At 35.0% G+C, this 21,087-nt stretch overlaps 1 protein-coding gene across 5 annotated transcripts in view; it reads left to right on the plus strand.

Annotated features, from left to right (window-relative positions):
* The window catches only part of ATAD2B (ATPase family, AAA domain containing 2B), a 122,630-nt gene that overhangs the window by 44,394 nt on the left and 57,149 nt on the right, over positions 1 to 21,087 (plus strand). For all 5 annotated transcript variants that reach the window (XM_027555972.1, XM_027555974.1, XM_027555975.1 and 2 more), the window contains 5 exons: positions 3,301 to 3,389; positions 6,510 to 6,669; positions 8,049 to 8,139; positions 15,144 to 15,455; positions 19,060 to 19,195. In XM_027555972.1, coding sequence (XP_027411773.1) covers positions 3,301 to 3,389; positions 6,510 to 6,669; positions 8,049 to 8,139; positions 15,144 to 15,455; positions 19,060 to 19,195 — 788 coding nt within the window. The remainder of the gene's footprint in view (positions 1 to 3,300; positions 3,390 to 6,509; positions 6,670 to 8,048; positions 8,140 to 15,143; positions 15,456 to 19,059; positions 19,196 to 21,087) is intronic.

The raw sequence follows: 21,087 nt of genomic DNA on the forward strand, positions 1-21,087 counted from the left end.
TTGCAACTTGATATTGGGTGTAGGAATGTTTCTTGGTTTTATTAAAAACCATAGCATAAATCATGCTGCTTTGTTTTATGTTTTGGTTATTTTGGCTGTGAGGCATGTGGGATCTTTAACTCCCTTACCAGGGATCAAACCCACACCCCCTTCATTGGAAAGTGAAGTCTTAACCACTGGACCACCAGGGAGTCTCCATGCTGCTTTTTAAATCTGTGTTTACTTTATTCGTGTTTCATTTCTATTTCTTTGTGGGCAAGAGATTTGAAATGTTTTCTTTCTTTTTTTTAAAAAAACTGCTTGTAGTCATTATATGTCTTTTTAAATGACAAGAATCTACATTCCTAAATTAAGGATATAATCTGTACTTTAAATGAGATGAAGGAGGCGCAGTTGGCCTTCCATATCTGCCGGTTCTGCATCCACAGATTCAGGCAACAATTTCATCTCATATTGGTTGAGTTCACAGATGTGGAATCCATGGATATATAGGGCTGACAGTACTATGCTATTTTATATAAGGAACTTAAGCATCTTTGTATTTTGGTATCTCTGGGGAGCCTTGGAACTAATGCCCCCCCAACAGATACTGAGGGTTGACCATACAATGTATTGGCTAAGGTTTGGCCTTTGGTGTCAGAAAAATGTTAGTTCATATCTGACTTTACTATTAAGTATATACAAAAGTGAAAGTGTTAGTCTCTCAGTCATGTCTGATTCTTTGTGACTCCATGGACTATAGCCCACCAGGCTCCTCTGTCCATAGAATTCTCCAGGCAGGAATACTGGAGTGGGTAGCCATTCCCTTTTCCAGGGGATCTTCCTGACCCAGGCATTGAACATGGGTCTCCTGCATTGCAGGCAGATTCTTTACCATTTAAGCCCCCAGGGAAGCCCTATTAAGTATATAACTTTAAGTAACTGAAAGCATCTGATCCTTATTGCCTCTTCTATAAAATGGAGCAAATAATGCCTATTTAATTGGACTAATGTGAATTTTTCCTGAAAGGAAGTGTATATAATTGACTCTTGAACCATACAGGGGTTAGGGGCACCAACTTTCATGCAGTTGAAAATTGGTGTTTAATTTTTGACTCCCCCAAACTTAACTACTAACTGCCTACTGTTGATAGGAAGCCTTACCGATAATATAAACAGTTCAGTTCAGTCGCTCAGTTGTGTCCGACTCTTTGCGACCCCATGAACCGCAGCACACCAGGCCTCCCTGTCCATCACCAACTCCTGGAGTTCACTGAGACTCACGTCCATAGAATCAGTGATGCCATCCAGCCATCTCATCCTCTGTCGTCCCCTTCTCCTCCTGCCCCCAATCCCTTCCAGCATCAGTCTTTTCCAATGAGTCAACTCTTCGCATGAGATGGCCAAAGTACTGGAGTTTCAGCTTCAGCATCATTCCTTGCAAAGAAATCCCAGGGCTGATCTCCTTCAGAATGGACTGGTTGGATCTCCTTGCAGTCCAAGGGATTCTCAAGAGTCTCCTCCAACACCACAGTTCAAAAGCATCAATTCTTCGGCGCTCAGCCTTCTTCACACTCCAACTCTCACATCCATACATGACCAATGGAAAAACCATAGCCTTGACAGTTAATATCCATATTTTGTATTATGTATTGTATTCTGTATTCTTACAGTAAAATAAGCTAGAGAGAAGAAAATGTTAAGAAAAATCATGAGATTTGCAATACTGTACTATATTTACCAAAACCAAAGTTTTACATTGCCTGAATATAAGTTGAATTCTCTCTCAACCTATGTCAGTGTTGTCTTATATAATACAAAACACTGTGGATGTTATACATATTATACTATACATCAAAAATGAAAAAATAATATGAAAAAGAAACTCATATTTATTAGGTATCACGATTCATGCATTGATAACAAAGAAACAGCTTTAAATCCTGGTGCTCATTTCTCTTCTTTACTAATAAATGTGAATGGGGCACTGTTGTCTGCATTAAAAACCTGTTCAGACAGATACTCTTTCTCATCAGTGGTTTTTTTAATGGTGTCTGGAAACTTGTCTGCTGCCGCTTGGTCAGAAGAAGGTACCTCTTCTATTACCTTGACTGTTTTTTAGTTTTTAAAATATAGTTTTTTCAGAGGAAAATGGCATAGCCAATTGGAAAACTACTTAATCTTCAACCCCAATTTTGTTTTCTTTAAACTTAGAAGTAACTTTTGTTGTTGTTTAGTTGCTAAGTCGTATCTGACTCTTTGTGACCCCATAGACTATAACCTGCTAGACTTCTCTGTCCGTGGGATTTCCCAGGCAAGAATACTGGAGTGGGTTGCCATTTCCCTCCAGGAGATCTTCCTGATTCAGGGATTGAACATGTCTCTTGAATTGCAGGCAGATTCTTTTCCTCTGAACCACCAGGGAAGCCCTAGAAATGACTTAGTAATTTATTGTTTTAAACAAACTCCCACTTTCACTTTTAAAGTTTACCATCTACTCATGATGAAGCCTTCCCAGAAGATTGCTCCAGTGTGTATTTCCAGGTCCTCGCTTTGTTCCTTTTACCAAAAAATGCAAAACACAATTCCATTGTGCATCTTTAGGGCTCCAGTCATCAAAAATAGGGGAAAAAAATCTTTGAAATAGCCAATCAAGTTGAATTAAAAAAATCCACATGATTGCAGATGGGTTGGGGCAGGAATCCACTCCTGTGTTCTTGGTCATCTGATACCACTCCATGAATCCTTGTAATTCACCCTCCCTATCCTGAGCACATATGATTTGAATCCAGTGATCTAGCTTCAAGGATTGGGGTCCAGTGAGCCCTCTCTAGTCCAAACCTCTCTCTAAAATTATTGTCATCCTTTGTTGGTGTTAATTTCTTCAGGTTTAGATTCTTCACCTTCCTTTTGCTTTAAGTTTTCATAGAATGACCTTGCTTTTTCTTAAATTATATTAGAGTTTATAAGAATGTTTTTCTTATATCCTTACATGGAAGCTAATTAAAATGTCATTAACATAAAATAGTCTGTTATATGATAAAAGCAATATGAATAGTGTGTTTAAATGTGTTTAATAGTATGTTTAAAATACATGTATGTGTATGTGTGTAAATGACATGTATGGCAGAATAAACAAATTGAAAACTGTTGTGATTGGAGACTGAGGAGAGAGGAGCTTTTCTTTTTCCTCTATAATCTTTCTTACCTGCTGCATGTTGTACCATTTGCTTATATTATCTATTTACTTCTGTTACTTATTAAAAAAAATAGTAATTAAAAATGAAAACTAATACAATACTTGTTTTCTTTTTATCCTAGGCATATTTGATGAGACCTTCTATAATATTTTTTGATGAAATAGATGGATTAGCTCCAGTTCGCTCTAGCAGGCAAGATCAGATCCACAGGTAATATTTTCTAATCTGATTATGTTGAGTTCATATGTTGACATAGTACTAAGACTTAACCCTTGAATTAGTGCTATGAGGCTTGTAAGATGCGAACTGTTTCCTTGATGAAGACTTCTTTCTTATAACGTGTGTGCATGAGTGTGTGTGTGTGCATGTGTGCACTCAGTCACTGTTGTGTCTGACTCTTTGTGACCCTGTGGTCTATTACCCACCAGGCTCCACTGTCCTCTGATGTTTGTAGATAGGATTTTCCTATTTTGAATTGAGCTGCTTAAATTTGTGAGCTTCTAATTTTCATCATAGCTGTAATGTTTTTATAATATTTTATTTCTTAAAAAATTTTTTTGTTTCTCTTGTCCCTGTGAATATTTGTGACTAAGCTTTTGCTTGCCTTTCCCCCACCATTTGGAACCTTCATTTATATAAATGTCTGAAATAATCAAATTCATAAATGGTACAAAATTTATCAAGTAAATACTAACAGAAAGCTACTATTGCTGTATTAGGCAAAATTGTCTGTAAGATGGAAAGCATTATTATAAATATAAAGAGGATCCCCTTAAAATGATAAAAGCTTCAACTTATTAAAAGATGTAATTGTTTAAAATCTGTAATTCCCTAATTACTATATTTCAAACTGTATAAAACAAAAATTGACAGAACTGCAAAGAAAGAGTCAAACTGATCATCATTGTGAAAGAGATCATGTACTTCTTGGTAATTAATAGAACAAAGGCACATAAAATAAATGTAGATTATTTGGGCAACTGTGTTATATGAATCTGATCTTGTATGCTTACTTATCTAAGGCAATATAGAATGAACACTAGTTTTAAACATCATTTATAAAAACATCATATATTATGCCTTAAATCACAATTAATTTCCAAAGTTTAGTAATATACAAAATGTAAGAGATAACAAAAAGACAAGCGGAAAATTTTATGTCTGTTATCAACAGCTATTGCTCTAATTCTAAATAATCTTATGGTACTAGTGAAATAAAAACTATAACTAATAGTATATGAACTGCAAACAAAGATATACAGAAATCAAGAAATTAAAAAGTTGCTTCTTTGAAAAAAATAAAATTGAAACCAACCTCTGGCACAATTGGCCATGAGAAAAAATCCATTGATAAAGCAGTATTTAGGAATACAAAATGTGATGTTGTTTTAGATTTTGTAAACATTAAAGATTAAGAGGATAAAAGCTTAAGCTCAAGAGGTTAAAGTATAAAACTTTTAGGAAAAAACCTGTGGGAAAATTTTCATAACCTGAATGTTGAAGTTCACAATATTTTTGGGTAATAGCCAAAAATTGGAAACAGTCTAAATGTCCATCAACATGTATATCAACAATTTGGGATATATCATAAAATGGAATATTGTTTTAGCAATGAAAAGGAATAAACTGTTGTTAAACAATTTCACATGTTAGCAAAGTAATTCTCAAAATCTTCACACTAAGTATGTGAACCAAAAACCTCCAGATGTTCAAGCTGGATTTAGAAAAGGCAGAGGAACCAGAGATCAAATTGCTAACATCCATTGGATCATGGAAAAAGCAAGAGAATTCCAGAAAACATCTACTTCTGCTTTATTGTCTATGCCAAAGCCTTTGACTGTGTGGGTCACAACAAACTGTGGAAAATTCTTCAAGAGATGGAAATACGAGACCACCTTACCTGCCTCCTGAGAATCCTGTTTGCAGGTCAAGAAGCAACAATTAGAACTGGATACGGGAACAATGGACTGGTTCTAAATTGGGAAAGGAGTACATTAAGGCTGTATATTGTCACCCTGCTAATTTAACTTGTATGCAGAATACATCATGTGAAATGCCAGGCTGGATGAAGCAGAAAGTGGAGTAAAGATTACTGGGACAAATGTCAATAACCTCAAATATGCAGATGACAGAACCTTATGGCAGGAAGTGAAGAGAAATTAAAGAGCCTCTTGATGAAGGTGAAAGAGGAGAGTGAAAAAACTGGCTTTAAACTCAACATTCAGAAAACAAAGATCATGGCATCTGGTTCCATCACTTCATGGCAAATAGATGGGGAAACAGTGGAAACAGTGACAGACTTTAGTTTTTTGGGCTCCAAAATCACTGTGGATGGTGACTGCAGCCATGAAATTAAAAGGCGCTTGCTCCCTGGAAGAAAAGCTATGACCAACCTAGACAGCATATTAAAAAGTAGAGACATTACTTTGCCTACAAAGGTCCCTGTAGTCAAAGCTATGGTTTTTCCAGTAGTCATGTGTGGATGTGAGATCTGGACAATAAAAAAGCTGACTGCTGAAGAATTGATGCCTTTGGGCTGTGATGTTAGAGAAGACTCTAGAGAGTCCCTTGGACTGCAAGGAGATCAAACCAGTCAATCCTAAAGGAAATCAATCCTGAATATTCATTGGAAGGACTGATGTTTGAAGCTGAAGCTCTAATACTTTGGCCACGTGATGTGAAGAGCTGACTCATTAGAAAAGACCCTGATGTTGGGAAAGATTGAAGGCAGGAGGAGAAGGGGACAACAGAGAATGAGATGGTTGGATGACATTACTGACTTGACATATGTGAGTTTGAGCAAGCTCTGGGAGATGGTGAAGAACAGGGAAGCCTGGTGTGCTGCAGTCCACGGGGTCACAAAGAGTCAGACAATTTCAAATAATCATGCTGAGGGAAAGAATCCAGAAGAAGAAAAGTATTTACCGTGTGATCCCATTTATATAAAATTTTAGGTAATGCAAGCTAATGTATAGTGACAGAACTTGGATCAGTAGTTTCCAAGGGATTGGGTAGAGGTCAACGAGGAGTGGTGGGGATGGATTACGAAGGGTGCAAAGAGGAGCATGATGAATATTACTTTCTTCCTCAATGGTGATAGTTTCACATACTTCAAAATTCAGCAATTTGTGTTCTTTAAACATATCCAGTGTATTATGTCAGTCATATCTTCAGAAGACTTAAACCTGTTTAGAGCAATATGAGAAAGTTAATTGGAACTTAGTTTCACTTTTGAACATGGGTATAAAAATCTTTAAGACTGATAAAAGTTAGTATAAGCAGCAGTTTTTGCAACTTTTTCTTTCTTTCCTCTTTAAAATTTTCTTACAGCTCTATAGTGTCAACCCTCCTTGCTCTTATGGATGGATTAGACAATAGGGGCGAAATTGTTGTTATTGGTGCTACAAATAGACTTGATTCTATAGATCCTGCTCTTAGGAGACCTGGTCGTTTTGACAGAGAATTTCTTTTCAACCTTCCAGATCAAAAGGTAACTGTTTCTGTTTTCAATATACTAAGATTTATTTCTCATTTGATTATGAAGTATGTGTTTGTGTGTGTGTGTGTACACACCAGGCTTCCCTGTTCTTCACCATCCTTGAGCTTGCTCAAACTCACATACGTCAAGTTATATATATATATATATATATGAAAGAAAATATTTGTTATAGCATTGGTTTATTTTTGGTAGCTGAATGCCCAACTTAGACCTTGGAATTGAAGTAATAGCTACTGATTCCAGACTTTGTCAACTTTTGAGCAAAATTTATCCTGATAACTTCCAAGTTCTTTTTGTCTTGGTGCTAGATCCCAGATTCCTCACCAAGCCAATAATAATTTTATCTTGGTTATAATTTGCTTTTTCATAATCTTAATCTCCAGGATCCCCTGGAGAAGGAAATGGCAACCCACTCCAGTACTCTTGCCTGGAGAATCCCATGGATGGAGGAGCCTGGTTGGCTACAGTCCATGGGGTCGCAGAGAGTCAGACATGACTGAGCGACTTCACTTCCTCAATCTTAAGAAACTCAAGTAGCAGTATTGAGGCAATAAGGACGTTCAATTTTAGAAAGTGTTGTTTTTCCCCTGAAAGAAGACAAATGTGAAAAAAACATTCTGATGTGACTTTTCAGCTGATTATGAATTCTTATACTTCAGTGTTTCTTTTTTTTTTAATGTGGGAGAAAAAGAAATTTAATTTGGAACCAAGATGTTAAAATTTTGATTGTGTTATACAGTTAGATTTAAGGTAGAGAATGCTATTTTGAAAGAAAAAAATCAAGGTAAAATTGTGTAAACCTTTGGTTTTTTCAGTGAATTCAATTACTATTCATGGAGGTTACTTTGTTATGTGTTAAGTGTGAAAGCATTCATGAACTTATATGACATTGTGTATTATATTTCTTTACTTAATCTAAAACTTCAACTTCAAACTGTAATGACACTTTATGCATATTAGAACTGAAAGGATCTGAGAAATCTAAATATATAGTTTGTTTAAAAGTTATGGATATTATAATGCATTGAAGTTTTTTGCTTATACATTTTCAGATGGTAAAAATGATGTGGAGGAAAGTGAAATTTAGTTTTGAGTTCTAGTCCTACGTCAAGTTCTTTTACCTCTCAGACTATTACATGTCCTAGTTTGTGAAACAAGGATCTCTACTACATAGCTCACAGGGTTATTGTGGGAATCAGAGTTAACATGGATGCCAAGCTGTTTATGCTTCTTTTAAAATAAACAATTGCTTTTCTGGGATATGGTTAGTTGATGAATTTGTTCCATCTGATACATTTTGGGGTTGATGATATTTTATTTGTATTTTTTTCCTTAAGCAAGATTTTATTTATCTGTGCTTTTCTTCTTAGGCAAGAAAACACATTTTACAGATCCATACCAGGGACTGGAATCCAAAATTGTCAGATGCTTTTTTAGGTGAATTGGCTGAAAAATGTGTTGGTGAGTGCTACTATTTGAATTTTTGATTGTCATTGTTTGTTCTGCTCAGCCTCCCTTTCCCCTTATATTTGGAATGTGAATGAGTATAATTATATTTTTGTGCAATAGATGGCTTTGCTTTCAAATGTAAAAAATTATTTTAAACATTTCACTTGAAGTTTGAACACTTCTAAATTAGAATTTTAGCTGCCATTAGGTGTTTTGATTAACAAAGCTCCGTAGTAATAATGCCTTTCATTGAATGCTGGATTTCCAATCTTATTACAGTATCTCCTTTTAGGAACTGTTCCCTTTTAGAAATTTTACTAAGAAAAATAAGCTTAAACAAGAGGTAAAGATCCATGTATAGGGCAGGACTATAGTCTTTTACTTCGCAGATTACATGATGGACTCATCTTCATTCTGGTGGTGTAGAAAGAAGTTGAGTGAGAGGAGTCTTCAAAGAAAACACTTAATGACATCTGCTATATTTCCCTAAATGTTAAACTCTCCAAGTTAATGTTAAATTATTCACAGAGTAGAAGATCTCCTACAGAGTGAATGAACACTGTTGCCCTAAAAGGATATGGTGAGAGTATTTTATGAGCATACATAGGAGATGGAATTCAGAGGTTTTAGAATTCAGGAGTTTGGCACTAATTAGGTCTGAAATAAAAATGAATATAGTCTTAAGCAGCTGAATATACACGCAGGTATTTTTCTTTCATTCTTTTTCTGTCTTTTGTCTATTTTTCTCTCATTCTCTCAAAAATATAGATTAAAAAAATCTCTCCATGAACTTTTTAAGCATTATGAAAAGTTCCCCTAATAAGTCCACTAACAATCAGCAGTCTACTTGGGAGAAGTTTAAAGTTACCAAAACCAAAAAGAACAACTTAGTTAAAAAATCATTGTGGTCCACCATCAAATAATTAAAACTTAAATAGAACATTAGTCCATTCAGTTAGCTACATCCGAATTATCCTCTTCATCCACAGGGACCTCCATCTCCGAAGCAGCATACCTCAACTTTTGAACCACAAAGACCTCGACATCTTCTGGTGAGGAGAAAAACGTAAATCTCTCCAGCACTACTCCAGTTTAAGCTTTGCCTGGTATAAGAGAGCATGCGCCAAACCCATTTCATGTAAATTTGGCTTGACCTTTGCAAAGCCTTGTGCTGCTTTATGGGAGAGGGTGGTATTTGGTACAAAATCCAGTCTTTGCCCTTTTTGAAAATTTGACCCCTTTTATTTCCTGCTACTTTTATGATATTGTGTTAGAGTACAGATCAGAATGGAAAGTCTTTGTTGATTGGTCTGTGAATTTGTCACAGAATGCTCCTTAACTGAAATAAGCAGAAGTCTTCAGATAATCTTGGAAATTCCCTGAGTAATCTAAAAATTATTTTTTATTACCCTATCTACCATCTGAAATATTATATACTCTAATTCGTCATCCTAAATATTAGATTCTCAGTTTTCTTTTTAATTTCCAAAGGCCACTACTTCTCATTTTACCAGGTTATTTATTTTAGCTTTTAGTCAGTTTCTTAAGTTAAAAAAATTTTAAGACATACTTTGTTATAGGACTGAAAAACTTCTCTTGCCTTTTTTGGGGGTGGCGTTGCTGGTTTAGAATCTGCTTATATATATATATACTATTTTCTTCCTGGAGAGTGACATAAAAATATAATTAATTATAATTAACTGACTTCTGATTTTGTTTGTGACATTTATTTCATTTAAGAAACCAATTCACATTAAAAAAAAAATCAAATGCAAGTCTTCAAACAGGAATGAAATAGCAATACACTTTAAATTCATTATGAAGTTACCACTTATGTATCCCAAAGATGTTTTAACATGTATGGGTTCAATAGAGTGAAATTTATGCCTAGCAAAAGAGTAAGCAGGTTTTTGATGAAGAACCGAAAACAGTTGACTTTTTCTTAGAGGTTATGGATTTGGTAACTTTTATCTTGAAATGAATTCCCAAGTACTTGGAGGTTTGCATGCTTCATAGGTGTGATTTTTAGTAGTCTTCAAGTAATTTTGGTATCCAGAACATGTGCATAAATAGTAGGAGCTTAAAGTTAATGAAGATCTTCTATCTAATCATATTTGTCTATTCATTTTCACTAAGAAGGTTTAAGCAATGAAAGGGTATCTGTCAATGAGGCATCTTAGCTTGTGGACCTTCACTGTTTGGTATTTTACTGAAAAAGTAGCTTCATAAAATTTTATTGCCTTTCCTAGTTTATAGCCTCTTTGAATAGTTTATACTTTCAGTCTTTCAGACAAATCTCCATCCTAACAGTACTCAAAATGCTTTTTTTGTGTGTGTCTAAGATATGTGTGTTTATCAGACTATTAGAATTGTAATGGTAGAACTGGTATAGTTATGGAATTCTTACGGAAGGGATATTGATATTTTCTCTAATATCAACTTCTAACTCTCAAAAGAGGCTATATTTCAGTATTTCTAGAATAGTCATACATCTATTTTCTAAACCAGGACCCTTTGAGAGTGAAAAAAAAATGCTGTTTAGGCAAGCGGCCTAAACCAGGACATGTGATCACACTTGATATAACCTATTTAGCCTAGTTATGATACACCTTTAATCCTGTTTTAGAGTCTAGTAAGGGAAGTGTATAAAGTATTGCTACAGTCCGTGGGGTTGCAAAAGAATCAGACCTGACTTAGTGACTAAACAAAAGGAAAATACATTATTAACTCAGTAGTTCTCAATTTTTTGTTTATCAGATTGACTGGTAGTTTTCTCAAAATACACATTTATGATATTAAACCACCACTTAGTGATTCTGATTCACTACGTTTGTTGGTAACCTATTTTTTATTCATTTTCATTGTTTATTCAGAAGGCTAGTCAAGGTTGACAACCACAGATATAAACTAGTAATTCTCATTCATGAACAAATATAACAAAGATAAATCCTGTAATTTATAGTCTATTGGTCATGATAATCCATGTGAAAATTTATTTTTTTCAAGTAAAACTTTATTACTAATGATGAAATTCAAACTTTCAAGGAAAAAATTAGAATTTTTTTTTAACAAAATGGATAATAAGCCACACAGCAGTTCTCAAAGGGTGCTGTATGACTTATATTTGTCACTGTGAGCTGACAGCTTGCTAACACTTAAAAGACTATAGTGATAAGACTATAGTGCAGTGATATTAACAAATGTGATTTTTGGTATTGTTAATAAAATGTGTCAATATAAAAACATCCATATAATTTAGGGAAGAAAATTTACTTCTTTAAATGGAATCTATTATAGTTGATAAACTCTAAAGTTATCTTTAATAAGTTAAGAAAAAATGAACAGTAGATTGCTAATTATATTATTAACATATTATGTCAAACACAAATGTTATGGGCAACATTTACTGTATAAAATAACTTTTAATGACTTTTTTCTGTTCCGCATTGTTTTTGAGCATTTTTTTTCCTTTTTAACTTAGACTTTTAGCACTTAAAAATTGAATCATATAGGATGTTCAGTAACTGTATATACTTTTAAAGAAGTAAAAGGAGTGTGGTTTATATTTTTTTGAAGGTGGTAGTTTATTCTTTACTTCCTCTGAAATGGATTGTTTGATTAATTTATGTCTGAGCTAGTGTTTTACAGTTACTTTGTGGAATTAATGTCACAGATATGTATGGAATAGGAAAAGATAGTTTTTTTTTGGGGGGGGGATGTTCATTCCTTAAGAAGTAGAAAATAAAATGAGAGAGTGATGGTATGATCACTCACCTACAGCCAGATATCCTGGAGTGCAAAGTCAAGTGATGCCTTAGAAAGTATCACTATGAACAAAGGTAGTGGAGGTTGTGGAATTCCAGCTGAGCTATATCAAATCCTAACAGATGATGCTGTGAAAGTGCTGCACTCAATATGCCAGCAAATTTGGAAAACTCAGCAGTGGCCACAGGACTGGAAAAGGTCAGTTTTCATTCCAATCTCAAAGAAAGGGAATGCCAAAGAATGCTCAAACTACCACACAATTGCACTCATCTCACAGGCTAGTAAAGTAATGCTCAAAATTCTCCAAGTGAGGCTTCAACAGTACGTGAACCATGAACTTCCAGATGTTCAAGCTGGATTTAGAAAAGGCAGAGATCAAAGGAACCAGAGATCAAATTGCCAACATCCGCTGGATCATAGAAAAAGCAAGAGAATTCCAGAAAAACATCTATTTCTGCTTCATTAACTACACTCAAGTCTTTGACTGTGTGGATCACAACAAAGTGTGGAAAATTCTTCAAGAGATGGGAATAGACCACCTTACCTGCCTCCTGAGAAACCTATATGCAGGTCAAGAGGCAGCAGTTAGAACTGGACATGGAACAACAGACTGGTTCCAAATTGGGAAAGGAGTACATCAAGGCTAATATATTGTCACCCTGCTTATTTAACTTATATGCAGAGTACATCATGAGAAACGCTGGGCTGGAGGAAGTACAAGATAGAATCAAGATTGCCGGGAGAAATATCAATAACCTCAGATATACAGATGACACCACCCTTATGGCAGAAAGTGAAGAGGAACTAAAGAGCCTCTTGGTGAAAGTGAAAGAGGAAAGTGAAAAAACTTGGCTTACAACTCAACATTCAAAACCCAAAGATCATGGCATCTGGTCCTATCACTTCATGGCAAATAGATGGGGAAACAGTGGAAACCGTGACAGACTTTATTTTCTTAGGCTCCAAAATCACTGCACTTGATGACTGCAGCTATGAAATTAAAAGACACTTGCTCCTTGAAAGAAAAGCTATGACCAACCTAGACAGCATATTAAAAAGCAGAGATATTACTTTGCTTACAAAGGTTCATATAGTCAAAGCTATAGTTTATCCAGTAATCATGTATGGATATGAGAGTTGGACCATAAAGAAAGCTGAGTGCCAAAGAATTGATGCTTTTGAACTGTGGTGCTGGAGAAGACTCTTGAGAGTCCCTTGGACTGCTAGGAGATCAAACCAATCAATCTTAAAGGAATTGGATATTCATTGGAAGGATTGATGCTGAAGCTGAAGCTCCAATACTTTGGCCACCTGATGTAAAGAACTGCCTCATTGGAAAAGACCCTGATGCTGAGAAAGATTGAAAGCTGGAGGAGAAGAGGACGATAGAGGATGAGATGGTTGGAAGGCATCACCGACTCAATGGATATGAGTTTGAGCAAGCTCCAGGAGTTGGTAAAGGACAGGGAAGCCTGGTGTGCTGCAGTCCATGGGGTTGCAACCACACTACTGAGCGACTGAACTGAACTGAGTGGTAAACTTGTTTTTTTCTGAGGAATTTTTGGGAAATTGATTGCTGATATGGGACAGTGTCCAAGCTTCATCTGCTTATCCTTTTCTGAATTAAATTGTCATAGGACATAGTAAGTTTTCCCCTACCTCTTAATAAATGTTCCTTTTAAAAATAGAATACTTAATAATTTTAGTTGAAATTTTTAGTCCCAGTAAGTTGGTTTAATAATAAAAGAGCTTAAATTTCTTGGGAAAAAAAAAGAAGCCTAGTAGATATGATTCATTGTTCCCCCTTTCCTGTAATACATGGTAACTTAACGGTTTTATGTTTCCAGACTATAACGTTGCTGTTACTCTTTTCTCTTTTCATGCATTCTTTCACTCAGGAAATTATTGGGTATCTATTGAATGCCAGGCCAGACATTGTTCTTGGTATTTGAGATAGATAAACAGTTAGTGAACAAGACAAATAATCTAGAGGTCATTTTCTAGTTGGGGAAGGCACATAATAAAAATATTAGGTAAATGATAAGGTGATAAGTACTGTGGAAAAAGGAGAGCAGGGTAAGGAGTTTTCTGTTGCATGTAGGACTTGATTAAGGTGATCTTTACTGATAATAGGGATATAGTTTATTATAGATGTGTGAGTCAGTTTGATTTATATGGTTTTGTTCCTTAATGTTCTTTTTCTGCCAGTTAATCTGGGAGTATTTCTTCTCTGCTTGTAGTTTTCCTGTCTAATCACCATTTTAATTTCAGTATTTAAGTGTTCTACAAGGTCATTGTAAGATATAAAATGAAATAAATCTGATAACATTCCTGGAAGAGCTTAGGGACTAATGTTCTGTAACTAGTTTGAGTGGTTCCCCCTGCTGGCATAATTGACAAAGGTGGCCAAATGTAGATTTGATCGGTAATGTAAAAAACCAACCATGACTAGTTTGAGTTTTTCTCCTTTGTTTTGTGTTAAAGACCGAACAGTTCATATATTTTTCTATGTATTTGTTGCTCAAATGAATGAAATGACTGACTTTACTGGCAGCTCGATCAGTTATTTAACTTAATGATGGATGATGCCTCATGTCTCTGTAGCCCTTTGAACTAGATTATCAATCGCTTTAAAAGTAAATATAAAAAGGAAATTAATGTGAAAAATGGAAGAATTCTCATTCCTTTTAATACCTTTGGAATTATCAGAGATGCTTACAACTTTATAGTTTTGGGGATACTTAGATATTAACCCGCTTCTACCTTGCACTCAGAGTTGGTAGTAGAATAGCTCTGATTTCGAAGTTTCTGCTTATGTATACTACTTTGTACTGCTCCATTATATATGTTTGAAATAAGTAATATTAGAAAAATTTATGGAAAACTAATGCCTTAAGGACTAAACTGATGATTAGGAATATTGATGAAGGATTGATATGATGTTATTTTTCTTAAAACCTTTCTTGAAGAAAGATGAACATTATAATCAGTGGTTTTGGCACAAAAATATATGACTTCTTTTAATATCATTAGTTTATGTATTTGTTAACATATTCAAAGCATTTTTAGTTAATGAATAAATGGTTTTATTAGGTGTTTTTAAAGGGTCATTTTTCATTTTGCTAGTAAAATTGCCCATAATAACTGATTTAGTATTAGTTTTTTGGATAAAGATGTGCATATTTGCAAAATATAACTGGTACTTGGAAAACTGGACTTACCTTTATTATCCTTTTCCTTTTGTGCATTAGGCTATTGTGGAGCTGATATCAAGGCCCTGTGCACTGAAGCTGCCCTGATTGCCCTCCGGAGGCGTTATCCCCAGATCTATGCTAGCAGTCATAAACTGCAGCTAGATGTTTCCTCAATTGTGCTCAACGCCCAAGATTTTTATCATGCAATGCAGAATATTGTGCCTGCTTCCCAGCGTGCTGTCATGTCTTCGGGACATGCACTGTCTCCCATCATAAAACCACTGCTGGAAAGAAGCTTCAACAACATCCTAGCCGTCCTGCAAAAAGTGTTTCCTCATGCTGAGATTAGCCAGAGTGATAAGAAAGAAGGTAGTATAAATTCTCTTTTCATATTGTTAAAATGATAAGTATGGGCATAAGTAAATAAATTGAATATCCTTATAAAAGTATTTGTGTGTTACTCTTTTATATTTGCCATGAATATAGGAGATGTATCTATTTCATTTGCCACTGTATTCTAGGCCTAGCATATGCCTAGCATACAGTAGTTGCCTACTCAGTGTCTGTAAGAATAATGAATGGATACTTGTTCTGTTTGTTCACTCTTGGGACTATCTGACTATCTTAATATAGGAGTGTTAGCATCTTTAGGAAAGTTGACTGTAATAGTATTGGTTTACATTTCTCTTATTATTATAAAGTGCTTACATAAATTGTCATTTATTAATCCTCATAACAATCTTGTGGGGTAGGTACTCTTACTCTATCAAAAATGAAGATATTCACTTATATAGGGTCACTTAGTAAGTTCTAGGTCTTGCTCAAATCCAGGGAGCCCAACTCCAGAGGCAGTGCTCTTAACCATGTTGTAATAATGTCCCTCTGGATTTAGCTCATCATATTGCTATTATTGGCACAGCACTCCATAGTATGTGCTAATGGAGTGTAGTTTATTCAGTTCAGTTCAGTTCCATCCGACTCTGTGACCCCATGAATCGCAGCATGCCAGGCCTCCCTGTCCATCACCATCTCCCGGAGTTCACTCAAACTCACGTCCATCGAGTCGGTGATGCCATCCAGCCATCTCATCCTCTGTCGTCCCCTTTTCCTCCTGCCCCCAATCCCTCCCAGCATCAGAGTCTTTTCCAGTGAGTCAACTCTTCGCATGAGGTGGCCAAAGTACTGGAGTTTCAGCTTTAGCATCATTCCTTCCAAAGAACACCCAGGGCTGATCTCCTTTAGAATGGACTGGTTGGATCTCCTTGCAATCCAAGGGACTCTCAAGAGTCTTCTCCAACACCACAGTTCAAAAACATCAGTTCTCCGGTGCTCAGCTTTCTTCACAGTCCAACTCACGCATCCATACATTACTACTGGAAAAACCATAGCCTTGACTAGACGGACCTTTGTTGGCAAAGTAATGTCTCTGCTTTTCAATATGCTATCTAGGTTGGTCATAACTTTTCTTCTAAGGAGTAAGCGTCTTTTAATTTCATGGCTGCAATCACCATCTGTAGTGATTCTGGAGCCCCAAAAAATAAAGTCTGACACTGTTTCCACTGTTTCCCCATCTATTTCCCATGAAGTGATGGGACCAGATGCCATGATCTTCATTTTCTGAATGTTGAGCTTTAAGCCAACTTTTTCACTCTCCTCTTTCACTTTCATCAAGAGGCTGTTTAGTTCCTCTTCACTCTCTGCCATAAGGGTGGTGTCATCTGCATATCTGAGGTTATTGATATTTCTCCTGGCAATCTTGATTCCAGCTTGTGCTTCTTCCAGCCCAGCGTTTCTCATAATGTACTCTGCATATAAGTTAAATAAGCGGGATGACAATATACAGCCTTGACATACTCCTTTTCCTATTTGGAACCAGTCTGTTGTTCCATGTCCAGTTCTAACTGTTGCTTCCTGACCTGCATATAGGTTTCTCAAGAGGCAGGTCAGGCGGTCTGGTATTCCCATCTCTTTCAGAATTTTCCACAGTTTATTGGTGAGGGAATAAAGTAGAACCTGATTATAGATGGTCTTGATTTCTGGCCTCATGACTGTAGTTTGGATTTGAGAAAAAAATAGAAAGCTACTTCAGAAAATGCTACTCATTTATAGGAAAATTTTAGGTTTGTATGCTAATCAAAGTAAAGCCCATGAACTTTGAAGACAGCAATTTTTAAAAATTGTCTTAATTTTCTTTGTTTAGCATGTAGTTTTCACTGTATAGAAAATTGTTAGTGAATTATGTTAACATTATAACTGTTATATAGACTAGAAATCATCAGTAATCAATGAATTTTGCTGTTATAAATATATTTTTCAGAAACTTTATTTTTTAGGGTAGATTCTCATGAAATATCACATTGATTACTTGATTTCTTAAATTTGTCAAATGAGGAGAATAGATACTATATGTGAGCCAGCTACTCTGTCATGAGCTGTACATTTCTTGTCTCTGATTTTCATAATCGAGAATCTGTATATTTTCCCTAATTAAAAAAATCTATGTTGCCTTTAGAAAATCATAAAAATCTACCTTCTCTTCTGAAAGATTATAACTTCTTTATTTCCATTTGAGAATTTTGTTATGACATTATTAGCTATGTTTTCTTACCACTTTTTTCCCCATAAGTATTAAGTATGCTTTAGATCCATTTTTTTTCTTCATATGCCAGTGGAAGGAAGAAATCACTTTGATTATTAATAATATTTTTTAGTTATTTAGGTATATTATTCTGGATTATTTTGGTCTTTAATGTTTTTCTTAGCAAGTGTCTTTGTATATGAATTATCAATCAAATGGTACTTAATTATTTGATTAATGTTTATAATATTAGTCATGTTAAATATTTGACTTTTAAAAGCCACTGAACTGTGCTCTGTCTGCCAGTACAATTCATGATCTCATTTTAGAAAGCATGCCTCTTTTTTTCCTTGTTTTCTTTGGGAAAGGGTATGATTTCTGTCAATTTTAATTTCTTCCCATTTCTCCTATACATGTAGCATTGCTTTTTATTGAATGAATTGACACTTTTGTTAAGTATGTATGAATTACAGCTATAATACTTTAGGTTGTAGTCTAGGTAAATACTTAAGTATGGCACTCTCAATAGGAATTTTAGTTCCAGTTGTTCATTGAGCAGTAACTTAAGACCCATAAAGAGACTAATGTTATTTGAATGAGTGTGTTTTCTAAGATTGGTTTTTTTGCCACTAAATTCCTGAGTCCCTTCTTAACTAGACTGCTGCTGCTGCTAAGTCACTTCAGTCGTGTCCAACTCTGTGCGACCCCATAGACGGCAGCCTACCAGGCTCCCCGGTCCCTGGGACTCTCCAGGCAAGAACACTGGAGCGGGTTGCCATTTCCTTCTCCAATGCATGAAAGTGAAAAGTGAAAGTGAAGTCGCTCAGTCGTGTCTGACTCGTAGTGACCCCATGGACTGCAGCCCACCATGATCCTCTGTCCATGGGATTTTCCAGGCAAGAGTACTGGAGTGGGGTGCAATTGCCTTCTCCACTAGATTTTCCTTGAAATATGTGTGTGTATGCCATGTGAGAAAAATAAAGGTCAATTTATTCCTTGTTGCTTTTGTAAGAACTGGGCCATACTTCAATGACTCTATTAAACCATTTTATATTAAATGTACTGGTTTTGGTAAAAATTAACTTAGAGATTCTTAGTAAGTAGGTGAGAACTTTATGAGAGTGCCATTTCTTTTCCAGACTTCTTTTAGTTATTCTCCAAAAATGTATCTCATAATACTTAAGTAGTCTGTAAAGGTGAAAGAATTACATTGGTTCCATTTGTAAACTTACTCAAAATACTGTAGTTTGTCAATTTGCCTGGTCAGTTTGTGTTATTTGATAGATTACTTGTTACTGCCACTTGTTCTTTTAAGCAGTTTTCCTTAGCTTTGGTAGGTCAGTAATATTAAATGATTTCTTAAGCCTCATAATCTTTGTGTTCTTTTTAAAACAGATATAGAAACTTTGATTTTAGATGACAGTGAAGATGAGAATGCTTTATCAATTTTCGAGACAAGTTGTCACTCAGGATCACCAAAGAAACAGTCATCAGCTGCTGCTGTACATAAACCTTATCTTCATTTTACAATGTAAGCAATTTATATCAAATTTTTTTCAACTTAGAGTGACTTTTACTACTTTATGGTTAGAATTGCAGTATATTTTTACTTATGGTTATAACTTGAGGACTTTTTTTTTCTGTTGTTTGGACATAATTCTGAAAAATTTATATTGTGCTTTTGTTTTTATGTGGTAGTAATTTGGCTTATTGGTCACCTAAAGATATTTTTCCTTAAACTGATTGTGGGATTCTTTTTTTTTTTTGAGTAGCGTGGAAGGAAGGGTTATCTTTTGAAAGTCAATCCATGTCCCCAGTATTCTTGCTTTTTAGTTCAACTGAACAGAAATGAAATATTTACTGTGATCTAGAGTATTTTGATTGTAATAAGTTTCACATGATAATTTAGGACTCTAGAGTAATAAAGAGATTTTGAGTTAGAAATTGCTTAGTAATTAAGTCAATAACTTTCTGATTGTCCAAAACCTCATTAGTTTACACTTTCTAATTTAGATTTTATGTTTTTTCTATTTACCTTTACTTATAGTAAAGCAGCTTTTGCTATACACTTCAATAGGTAAACAATTTTAGTGCTAATGTAATTTTAAAGTAAGAGATTAAATAGTTTTCACATAGTGACAGCATCATCACTTACATTTACATAATTACCAGGATAGTTGAAGAACCATAATGCTCCAGTCAGGTAGGTCTAATAGGACTTCTTTTAGAAGACATTGTGTGTATTTTTTTAAGTAATGTTTCTTTAGAGAGATTTTGAATGAATTTAAGTCTTCAACATTAATGAAGTTTCTCTCATGTAGATTTTGGTGAAATGTTAATTTGATTATTTGCATTGATAACCCTTCCTTGTTTTTCAGTTTTTAAAATGAGACTAAATCACTTTAATTTACTCTTTAACAGCAAACTATCCTGTTAGAAACTTTTGTATTCCACTGGCAGAGCCTTTCTTTTATGCCCTCTGGGAAGTTTTCTTACACTATTTTAGTAATTTTACAAATCTGTTTATTAAGGGAAAACCAAATGATCATTTTTTTCTGACTTTCACCTGGTTAGCTGTGTGTGTGCTATTTGTTTTAACAGTTTTAGTTGTTTGAATTTGAAATACATAGTAGAAGCCAAGAAACTATCAAAAGACAAGTTTTTAAATTTTATATTAAGAACATTCTGTCCCTGACTTAATGTATATCAGTGCCATGGTTTATTTTGTTTGATTTAGCCTTTCTGAAGAAATTGCTCTTTTGCATAAGCTTTTCCAATTCATTGATTTGACTTTGATTTCGTAGTGAGACAGCTGTATCCTAGGATGAACTTTTTAAAGAGATGTTTTGATAAAATTAGTTTGTTTATTTACTCATTCTGCCATTTTTTTTTAAACCCTGTGCCAGGCACTGTACTAGGTGCTGGAAACATGAATAAGATATAGTTCTTATTCTGGAAAAGTTCTTGTTCTTGCGGTTGACAAGCATTAGGATATGGCTGGTGTTTTGAAAACAGAACTAACAGGTTTGCATAGGGAAGTCCAGAAATGCTTCACAGAAAAAATGGTGACAGTTGCTGTCCTTTTGAGTATAGGAGTTAGCATTTGTTGCTTATTACAAACTAGACATGTGGTAGGTGTATAAAGCTGGGGCTTCATATATGGTAATACATATAGGCCTCTCAACAGTCATTTAGCATTTGTGGTATCATCATTTTATAGATGAGGAAACTGAAGTACAAAGAAGTTAAGTAAATTGCCCATGATCATGCTGCTAGCAGGGGGCAGACTTGGTACTGTTTGTTTCCTGGGATCATATTCCTTCTGTTGTACTATGTGGTTTCCAAATTGATTTCTAAGCTTAATAGGTTTTTATTCGTAGGTTGGACAATATGATTTTTCACACTTTCCAAGAAGTATAAGCC

This window comes from Bos indicus x Bos taurus, chromosome 11, assembly GCF_003369695.1.
Source record: "Bos indicus x Bos taurus breed Angus x Brahman F1 hybrid chromosome 11, Bos_hybrid_MaternalHap_v2.0, whole genome shotgun sequence".
NCBI classification, from domain to species: domain Eukaryota; kingdom Metazoa; phylum Chordata; class Mammalia; order Artiodactyla; family Bovidae; genus Bos; species Bos indicus x Bos taurus.